The 10479-nt window shown below is 51.1% G+C and overlaps 1 protein-coding gene across 3 annotated transcripts; it reads right to left on the bottom strand.

The window, feature by feature from the left end:
• Positions 1-240: 240 nt before the first annotated feature.
• Slc25a45 (solute carrier family 25 member 45) lies at positions 241-7538 on the bottom strand. Of its 3 annotated transcripts, none has more exons than XM_004656665.3 (6): positions 7454-7522; positions 6449-6492; positions 6186-6257; positions 5079-5264; positions 1248-1506; positions 241-1143 (listed from the first exon to the last, which is right to left on the bottom strand). In XM_004656665.3, the coding sequence occupies exons 1-6, from the start codon at positions 7488-7490 to the stop codon at positions 875-877; spliced, it is 867 nt and encodes a 288-aa protein (XP_004656722.1). In that variant the 5' UTR covers positions 7491-7522; the 3' UTR covers positions 241-874. The 3 variants fall into 3 exon arrangements, with proteins under 3 accessions (XP_004656722.1, XP_044993637.1, XP_044993643.1); XM_045137702.1 differs by having other exon boundaries at positions 6449-6554; positions 7454-7498; XM_045137708.1 differs by lacking the exon at positions 6449-6492 and having other exon boundaries at positions 7454-7538.
• Positions 7539-10479: the final 2941 nt, after the last annotated feature.

Raw genomic sequence — 10479 nt, 5'->3', positions numbered from 1 at the left:
ATGTCCATGAGTTGAGGTGAACTCCTATGTCAACAGTGATGATCATACTAGAAGAGGTCCAAACGAACGGCAGTTGAGATGGGTCAGAAAACAAATGCCATAGGATGGGTGTGGGCAAGGCAGAGGCGCTCTAGTGAGGGGTCAGGACATGGAAATGACGGTTACAGGGGGTGTGGCCGGACCAAGGAAGCAGGTGTGATGGCTGGAGCAGGGGAGGCCAGGCAGGGGTAGAGTCAGCACTTCGCTGAATGAATGTTTATTGCATAGGTCTGTTCAAGCATAGGGCTCACACTTAAAGACAAAAGTACAACGTTGACTCAAGACACTGGGGCTAACAAGGAAGCCAAGATGCAAATCATCATTCAGAAATATGAGTGTCACAGGCAAGGGCTAAAACGGGGGTAGGCAAGCGTGCTTGGGAACCCTACATTCAACGTGAGTGGGGCTGGAGGAGCCCCAGCAACAATGCTCTGCCTGAGTCTTAGAGGACATCCTGCTAGCTGGAGGGATGATGGTGGCTTCCTGCTGGCTGTTGGGCTTTTCCTGTCTGAAAGCACTAGGACGGGCGACAGGAACGGGGAAGGTGGGGGAGACCAGATACAAAAGGTCATTAGGTCATTCTCCAGTCTCGGAGAAAAGTTTTGAATGGAGGAGTAGGAGGAGTCTAGTGTGTGAAGTCACTGGAATCCAAGGGTTGGGCGGCTCAGAGGTAGTGACTAATCCCTAAGAGCTCCTTTAGGGGGGAAATCGTAGCATGGCAACGAGGGTACCATTGAGAGGCGTCTTGCCTTTAAACTCCAGTGGAGGTGCCTGTGATCCTGCAGTTGACCCTGGTCTCTGCTGGCATGGAGATGCTGGCATGGCCTGGCTAGGCTCATCTCCACAAGCGCAGGAGGTACTCGTAGCTCAGGAAAGTAACAGCATTGACAGGAAAGGCGCGGGCGGTGTTGATGGTCAGTCCCCGGAAGAAGACTCCTACGCCCTCCTGCCGGAAGCTGCTCACCATACAGTCTAGCATCCCCTTGTACTCTTTCTTCTTCACCCCATCCATCTGCATCCGGGACTTGACCACGTCAAAGGGCGTCGCTGTGATCCAGGAAGCAATCCCTGCAAAGCCCCCCGCCACCAGCACAGTGGTGGAGCCTGGGACACGGGGAGCCAGGGTGGGATCAGACTGGATCAAGCATCTCTCCGGCCCTCAGCTTTCCTCCCCAGCCTCAGCCATACCTCCACGTCACAACACTTACTGGGGTCCTGGCCATCTGGTGTGTACTGGCGACAGATCCCTTCATAGGTGACAAAGTAGAATCCCAACGTGGGGGTGTCCCTCAGCACCAGGGCCCAGGCTCCTCGGAACAGTCCCTGGGGCCCCTCCTCCCGTAAGATGGTGACTGCACAGTGCGTGGGTCCCCTGTACCGGGGTTGGGAGCTTCCCCGCTGCACCCTCGGTTCTGTCTGGTTTTGTAGACGGACTTTGATGAGGTCAAAAGGGGCTAGGCAGTAGGACTGTTGGGAAGCACACAGAAGGGCAGGGGTGGGCCTTGGGCTGGGAAAGGAGTGGCACAGGGGCTGCATAGGCGCCCTACGAACCACCCAGCTCTTGCTGCCAGTTCCCAGCCCCTTGCATATATGGCTGGGTGTGGCCAGTGTCTGGTTGCAGTAGGGACAGCCATTTCCCTTAGCATCAGGCCCGACATGCTTGGCATTATCCCCTCCTCCTGAGACAACTGGCACTGGTTACCTTGGGACTCCTGGGATCCCCAAGACCAGGAAGGGGCACACATTGGCCATGACTGGGGCTGAAGAAGGACTCAGCTTGTCAAAACAAAATAGGGAGGTTCTGATCCTCCCAGGGTGACGAAGGTTGCCTCACTGGCATTGTTCTAATACAGATCCAACATCAGAGTCTCCCTCCCTCCCCTTCTTTGTGACATCTCCCAGAGGCCTCTGGGGCAGCTCCAGACCAGCCCTTCCTGTATCTTGCCAAGCCATAGCCACTGGTATCCCAACAAAGAGACGCTTCAGGGTGGGATGGTGGTAACTGGTGGGATTTGTCAGGTCCTCCAGTACTTACTATTGTCTAAGGCAGACAGAACATGGATTTGGGGTGCATTGGACGGGACCCCAGATGAGGGTGTGTACTGGGGGAATGTGAAGGAGGGGAGGTGGGGTTTGGATCATGGATGCAAGTCCATCAAGAGAAGCTGCTGAAGTTCAGGTGAGAACTAAGGTCCACGCTTAGTGGCTCACACCTGTCATCGCAGCACTCAAGAGGTCGAGGTGGGAAGTCGGCCTGGGCTACATGTGAATTACAGGCTCACTTTGGATACAAGGAACCAAAATAGGGGCTGGAAAAGTGGCTCAGTTGATAGAGCATTTGCCTGGCATACACAAAGCCTTCAATTTCATCCTCAGCACTAGAGGAAATAAAAAACAAACAAACACTCAAAAGCAGGGCATGGTGGTGCAATCCCAGCACTCAGGAGGCAGAGGTAGGAGGACCCCTGTGAGTTCAAGGCCACCTTTAGGCTACTGAGTGAATTCCAGGTAAGCCTGGCCTAAAGTGAGACCCTACCTCAAAAAACAAAAACAAAACTAAACTCAATACAACAAAACCAGCAGGTGTACTGACACACCTTTAATCCCAGCACTCCGAGGCATAGGTAGTATGACTGCCATGAGTTCGAGGCCACCCAAGATTACATAGTAAATTCCAGGTCAGCCTGGGCTACAAGAAGACTCTACCTCAAAAAAAGGGGGGGGGCTGGAAAGATGGCTTACTTGTTAAGGCGTTTGCCTGCAAAGCCAAAGGAACCCGGTTTGACTCTCTAGGACCCATGTAAACCAGATACAAAAAGGGGCACATACATCTGTAGTTCATCTGCAGTGGCTGGAGGCCCTGGCACACACATTCTCTCTCTCTTCCTCTTTCCCTCTCTCAAATAAGTAAATAAAAGAAAAAAAATATATATATATATATATAATAAACTACTACAGGGCTGGAGGGATGGTTTAGCGGTTAAGGCATTTGCCTGCAAAGCCAAAGGACTCAGGTTCAATTCCCCAGGACCCATGTTAGCCAGATGCATGAGGGGGTGCTCGCATCTGGAGTTCATTTGCAGTGGCTGGAGGCCCTGGAACGCCCATTTTCTTTCTCTCTCTCCCTCTTTCTCTGTCAAATAAATAAATAAATAAAAATTTAAAATAAAAAAAAAAACTGCAACAAAACCCTTAGAGAACTAGAGTCTAAGCCAAGGTTGGCCCATCACTGTGATGTATGTGATGTCTGCCTGTCTGTTGTCTCTGACACATGATCTCAGTTCCAAAGCCCTAGATGCACCTGGCAGTGGTGGGGCTGGCAGCTGGCACTGGGAGTGGTGCATGCCACACTGTTTACTTTTCCATCATGGCAGACACTGTCATGAGTTGGGGGCCTCCTTTGTAAGAAAGCCTCATGTTCCCCTAGGATCTGCTGGAAAGGCTGAGGTAAGGCCTTCTCCAAGGGGTGGGCTCCTGAACCAGGTCTCTGAGGCTGAAGTAGGGGCATCCCATGGGGTGGGAGCCATGGGGCCTCAGCTACTACTTCCCCATTGACAAGGTCAGCCTCACCAAACCACAAGCAACATTCATGCCCATCAGAGCTGTCAGACCTTATCAAAAAATAAGGTGTGTGGGGGCGGGGCTGGGAAGATGGCTCAGTGGTTAAAGATGCTTTCTTACAAAGCCTGTTGACCTGTGTTCAATTCTTAAGCCGTTCACATAAGCCAGATGCAAATGTGGCACATGCATTCATTTGCAGTGGCAAGAGGCCCTGGCATGTGCGCGCGCGCACACACACACACACACACACACACACACACGTACAAAGTAAATACAATTTTAAAAAAGAAGCAAAGCCAGGCATGGTGGCACACGCCTTTAATCCTAGCAGTTGGGAAGCAGAGATAGGAGTTCAAGGCCACCCTGAGACCACATAGTGAATTCCAGGTTAGCCTGAGTTAGAGTGAGAACCTACTTGGAAACATCAAAAAAAAAAAAAAGAAGCAGCAACAGAAGCAGCAACAGCAGCAGCTGCTGGGCATGGTTAAAAGTGTGCAACCTTTAATCCCAGCACTTGAGAGGTGGAGGTAGGAAGATTGCCATGAGTTCGAGGCCACCTTGAGACTACATAGTGAATTCTAGGTCAGCCTGAGCTAGATGGAGATCTTACCTTGGAAAACCAAAAAAATAAAAAGAAGAAAAAGAAAAAGAAAAAGCAGTCAGGAGGAAGGGCAGAAAGAAAAGCCAAGACTGTGGTCTCATTAAACATTAATCAACTGGAGTACATGGCTGACTTTGCCCTCTGCTCTTGCGCTCTGCCTAAGAAGTGTCGGGGCATTGGAGCAGATGTAGAATGAGGGTCACTCAAATGCCCAGCTGGGGTGCAGGACAGAATCAGGCATCCGTCCCTCTTTGTATTTCTCCGCAGGCACCCCATTCACTCAGGTCTCCTCTGGGGCCCAGAAACCCTCGTTGCCTCCACCTCACTCCTCAGAAGCCTGGGCAGTCTAGTGCTGAGAACAAAGATCAAAACCGGCCATGGGAGTGACTTAGTGATTAGCATCCTGTGATATTAGTGACCTGTGGCCTCAGGTGAGGCTCACAGAATATGGCCACCTATGCACTGCAGGCAAAGGCCAGGGCTGAGCAGGCTGGGCCAGTGCCAAGACCATATAGGACCACCATGAGGGCTGTGACCAGAATCCTGCTGAGTTCCATGGGGACAGAGGTCACCTTGGAGCACTGTCGGACTGGCAGACCCTTCTGGAGATGGGCAAGTGCTACTAGCTTAAGACTGGGCATTGACTGCATCTCCTTAGTATCCCTGGTTTCTGCTCTGCAGTTCTCTTTGCTTTCCGCCCCCTCTGGCCTTGGTGACTCTCACCTCCAGGCCTGCAGCATGGCCAGGTCACCATGAGCAGCGCCACGCGTGTCTCTCAGGAAGGCCTGTCTACCTACAGCTGGGAACTAAAGAGGGGACAGATTCCATTGGCCATCACTCTGCCACCTTCGTGTGTGCCCATGCACTGTCCTCTCACCTGCAAGAGGCCCCCAGTGCAGCCGGCTATGAAGATGTGTGGGTAGTTGGGCGGCTGGGTCCGCCTTTCCTGGTGGGAGGCTGCCGTGAGGAGCAGTAGTGTGTTGCTGTACACTCCAAAGAGAACAGAGTTGACCACAGCTACGCTGGCGATGGGGAAGCTCATTCCCTTGAAGAAGCCCAGGAGCTGCAGAGCAATAGAATGGCACTGGAGGCAACATAGTGGGCTGCCCCTTCTACCCCTAGCCAGGCCTCCACTGGTTGGGCAGAACTGAGCTCTGGTCCTGGGAGGTGGGGCAGGGGAGGCTGGGAAAGCTAAGCTACCTACCACCTGGCATCCTGAGAGCCCCAGACTTGGAACTTATTTATTTTATTTTATTTTTTGGTTTTCTGAAGTAGGGTCTTGCTTTAGCTCAGGCTGACTTGGAATTCACTATGTAGTTTCAGGGTGGCCTCGAACTCATGGCAATCCTTCTACCTCTGTCTCCCAAGTGCTGGGATTAAAGGTGTGTGCCACCACACCCGGCCAGACTTGGAATTTATTGAGAAGAAGGAAAGAGGCCAGGTGTGGTGGCACACACCTTTAATCCCAGCATTTAGAAGGCTGAGGGAGGTGGATTACCATGAGTTCAAAATTAGCCCAACCTACAGAGTGAGTTCCAGATCAACCTGGGCTACAGTGGGACCTTGACAACAACAATAACAAAAACCTACAACAAAACGGGCATGGTGACACACGCCTTTAGTCCCAGTACTTGGGAAGCAGAGGTAGGAGGGTTGCTGTGAGTTCAAGGCCACCCTGAGACCACATGGTGAATTCCAGGTCAGTCTGGGCCAGAATGAAACTCTACCTCTGAAAACAAGCAAAAAAGTGGGGAGGGGCTGGAGAGATGGCTTGGCGGTTAAGGCATTTGCCTTGCCAAGCATAAGGATCTCGGTTCGATTCTCCAGGACCCATGTCAGCCAGATGTACAAGGGGGCCACATGCATCTAGAGTTCATTTGCAGTGGCTGGAGGCCCTAGCTCTAGCATGCCCATTTTCTCTCTACTCTCTTCCTCACTCTTTCTTGCTCTCAAATAAATAAATAAAATATATATATATACCTACCGACTCATGGCGATAAGTCTTCACTATGCAGTCCATGATGCCCTGGTATGTGGTCTGGGTCTGCAGCCGTACCTAGTCAAGAAGGACAGGGCTGGTGGGGCAGACAGGCAAGCCAGGGCTGCTCTCATACTTGCAGCAAGTTCACCCACGCAGTGGACGCCAGCGCGCAGGCAAGTCGGGAATGAACCCAGTCAGCCAGGCCTGACCTATTGCTCCATTTTAGGCCAAACCATCTACTTCTCTGGTGCCTGTGCTATACTCACTTTTACAGTGTCGAAGGGGTGTCCCAGGACCAGGCCCAGAGCTCCTATGGTGACAAGAAGGTGCTAGAGTAAGGGCCGTGTGCCAGGCCCAGGAAGCAAATCTATGCTAGAGGAAAGAGGGATTCAGACAAGAGGAAGAAGGCCTTGCCTTCTTAGACACCCATCACCCACCTTCCTTCAGACTCCAGTTACTCCTGCACCCAGCACTGGGCCATAAAGATGCTGGGGAAAGGGCAAGAGACCCTGTACCCAGCCTGAGTATGCGTACATGCCAACTGTCGCACACTGCTCTCAACTCTGGTTCTGGAACACAGGGCTCTAGAAGGAATGGCCACTGGTCCCCACCCCTGACAGCTGTGTGCCTGCCTTCCTTCATTGTACAGATGTGCGGCCTTCAATGCTTCCCCACCTCCTGTTCCCCATGGCTATCCAAGAGGAGCTGGTGTCCCTTCTCAGGGTTCTGCTGGCCCCAGAGGAAGAGATCACCAACTCCCGCAGTGGGTGCTGCTTTTGAAGTGTGGGGGAGGTACCAAGTCCAGAAGGTGGGTTCATGGTGTTTCTCTTTCTCCTGAAAGGAATATCATCAAGATCTGGGGCTGGATAACACCCACAATAGGCCTCAAGGCCCAGGAATGCCATCCATAGCCAGGTATGGAAGAGTCCCAAAAGGGAACTCAGGACAACAGGTGAGGTTAAAGGTGACTTTCTGGGACCCATAGAGTGGTCCAGAAGAGGTGGCCTTGAGGTACAGGTTGCTCCTTGGTTTTGTGGACCCTCAGTGGTGTCAGTCATGGCCTTGGGATACAGAAGTAGGCACTCCTGCCCATGCCTTCCTCCACTCGCTTTCCTGTTGGCCACTGCCCAAAGACTCTAGAGACAGCTGGCTCTCTAAGGTGCTGCTACAAGGGAATCAAGACTTTGGCCTCCATTCCTCTGGTCACCCACCCTCCTTAGGAAGAGACCCATGCTTGGGGGTCATGGAATAGAAGGAAGAAAGTGTCTCACCAGAGATCCAGCCAGCCACAAACTCTTCCAAAGGCATGGTGTGGGCTCAGGTTCGGGAACTGGTGCTCTGGTTCACAGAGGAGACTGTTGAAAGTATAATTTCCATCCCCTCCCAGAGCCCGATAACCTCCCACTAATGTTTAACCCTGGCTGGAGGGTGAGAAGTGGCCCAGTGCCCAGACCTCAGGCAGCCGCGCATGGGGAGAGCCAACTTCAGTGACCCTGAGCCTGAAAGAGGTGTGTAGAGTAAGGAGTCTCTTCAGGTAGGATGACAGCAACAGCTGACGTGAGCCCCCTGCCTGGGCTGCGTGGCCAGGGATGACAACTGGGTCCCAGCTTGATGGAGCTCTTCAGGGCTACCTCAGTCAGCAAGGGGCAGGGCTGAGCCTGCCCAACCATCCCAGTCCAAACTCCCATTCATCCCCACAGAACCCAGCCCTGGCCCACCAGAACAGTGAGGCTAAGCAAAGACAGAGTGTGGCCATGAGGTGGCAGTCCCAGGCTGTTGTTAGTGGCTTGCAGTGGCCTCCCTAGCCCAAGGCAGGGTGAGAACTTACTCCCAAAAAAGAGCTGGCCCCCAGAAGTGACTCATCAGTCCCTGAAGCCAGTTTGTCTGCTCTCCCTGGAGTTGTTTACAGCTCTGCCCGCCGTATGAGTCAGAAACACAGCCTCCTCTTCCCCAGGGGAATGTTAGGGTTTTGACTGTGTCATTGATAATATGTATGTTTGTCTGCAGTGGACCACAGCTACTCTGAACCCAAACTCCAGCTCGCTCCCCAACTTGCCTTCTGCCATGGGATGACGCAGCAGAAAGGCCCTCAGCGTGTGCTAGCGCCTACGTTTTGGACTTCACTTTTAAACTATGAGGAGTAAATTCCTTTTCTTTTCCTTTCCTTTCCTTTTCTTCTCTCTTTCTTTCTTTTTTTTTTGTGTGGTAGGATCTCACTCTAGCCTAGCTGACTTGGAATTCTCTATGTAGTCTCAGGGTGACCTCAAACTCTTGGCAATCCTCCTACCTCTGCCTCCCGAGTGCTGGGATCACCAAGAGTTCGAGGGCACCCTGAGACTACATAGTGAATTCCAGGTAAGCCTGGGCTAGAGTGAGACCCTACCTTGAAAAACCAAAAAATAAAATAAAATAAAAATAAACAAAAGTCCATAGTGGTTAAGGGGTTTGCCTGCAAAGCCAAGGGACTCAGGTCCAACTCCCCAAGACCCACATAAGTCATATATACAAGGTGGTGCATGTGTCTGGAGTTCATTTGCAGTGGCTAGAGGCCCTGATGTGCCCATTCTTTCTCTACCTGTGTCTTTCTCTCAAACAAATAATTTTTTTGTTTTTATTGATTTATTAGAGACAGAGCAAGAGAGAGACAGACAGAGAAAGAGGGAGAGAGTGAGAATGGACACAACAGAATCTCTAGCCACTGCAAATGAACTCCAGATGCATGTTCCACCATGTGCATTTGGCTTACATGGGACCTGGAGAATCGAACCTGGGTCCTTAGTCTTTGCAGACAAGCATCTTAACCACTAAGCTATCTCTCCATCCCATCAAACAAATAATTTTTTTAAATTAAAAAAAAGTCTAACAAAACAAAAAACAAATATCAATTGGATGAGCTAATTGTCTATAGTTGCTCTCCAGCAGAGGGAGTCAGGTCTCCCACTCCTGATCCATGAACTCACTTGTGGCACTTGGAACAATCTGTGGTTTCTCTGACTTGGGCAAGGCACCCATGGACTTGTTTTTCTTCCCACACTCTGTGCCTTAGGCACACCAGCTTGTGTTGCCAGGGCATGTTAGTGAGGACACCTGGCGGATAGGTGTTTTCCCATCTGCCTCTTAGGGGTAACAGTGCCTCTTCCCCATCCTAGGATCTTAAGATATTCGAGACTTAGTATCTAAAATAATCAGGGCTCATGTAACTGCACTCTGGGAAAACAACAAGCCTTGCATTTCCTATGTACATCTATAATTTGAGAGTGGGTCAGTTCAACAGTTCAACCTCCTCACATTATAGGTAAGAAACAGAGGGGAAGGGACTTGTCCAGAATCTCAATCTTGTCCATAGCCAAAAGCCAATCACCCTTCATGGTCAGGAGAGAGCTTCAGGACAAGTCACTAAACGGGACCCTGTATCAGGAGAGTAAAAACCAAGGCACCGAGATCACAAGAAAACAAGACTCAGGTGAAGTAACCAAGACCCGAGTCCCGATTCAAGGTTTTTCTTTTTTATTTATTTTTATTTTTTTGGGTTTTTCAAGGTAGGGTCTCACTCTAGCCCAGGCTGACCTGGAATTCACTATATAGTCTCAGGGTGGCCTTGAACTCACAGCGATCCTCCTACCTCTGCCTCCGGAGTGCTGGGATTAAAGGCCTGCGCCACCACGCCCAGCTTTTTTTTTTTTTTTAATAGTGAAGAACATACAGTACTGTTGATCATATTTGGCAATACATGATTGGTTACTGCTTTCTCTAGGCAGGAGGGGTGACCAGGGGAAGCAGGGAGAAGCAAGGCTCTAGGATGCTGACCAATCTGCTGCAGATGTTTTTCATTTCCCTTTTCAGAGTTCCCCTTCATCATCCTCTCTCTGGGCTTCAAGGTTGTTCCCATGCCTGGGATGCACAGCATTCTTCTCTATTCTGTGAGGGCTCTCACCAACACCTATGTCAGTGTGGCCGCTAACCGGGTCTAGGAAGCATCTATCTCCATTTCACAGTCAGGGGGACTAGTCCAAAGTCACAAGGAGAGTTAGCGGCAGAGCTCACTCCTCAATTTCTGTTTTCTTTTCTTTTCTTTTTTTTTTTTTTTTTTGGTTCTTCGAGGTAGGGTCTTGCTCTAGCCCAGGCTTACCTGGAACTCAGGCTAGCCTTGAACTCACAGCGATCCTCCTACCTCTGCTGGAATTAAAGGCGTGCGCCACATCCTATTACAGATCAAAGGGGCCTGTGTATGTGGCAACTTGCTCCGGGTCATTCCAGTTGATGTCCGGGCCAGGTCAGGATGAGGCCAGGCCGAGGG

This window comes from Jaculus jaculus, chromosome 1 (genome assembly GCF_020740685.1).
Source record: "Jaculus jaculus isolate mJacJac1 chromosome 1, mJacJac1.mat.Y.cur, whole genome shotgun sequence".
Taxonomy (NCBI): domain Eukaryota; kingdom Metazoa; phylum Chordata; class Mammalia; order Rodentia; family Dipodidae; genus Jaculus; species Jaculus jaculus.
Note: the sequence above shows the minus strand (reverse complement) of the source record. Positions and strands in the feature narration are given on the sequence as shown.

Excerpts from the sequence above, each read along its gene's own strand:
- Slc25a45 (XM_004656665.3), bottom strand. The coding sequence starts at position 7,490 with ATGCCTTTGGAAGAGTTTGTGGCTGGCTGGATCTCTG. Across the intron at positions 6,493-7,453 it reads TGTGGCTGGCTGGATCTCTG|GAGCTCTGGGCCTGGTCCTG; the intron begins GTGAGACACTTT and ends TTGTCACCATAG. Across the intron at positions 5,265-6,185 it reads AGACTTATCGCCATGAGTCG|CTCCTGGGCTTCTTCAAGGG; the intron begins GTAGGTATATAT and ends ATTGCTCTGCAG.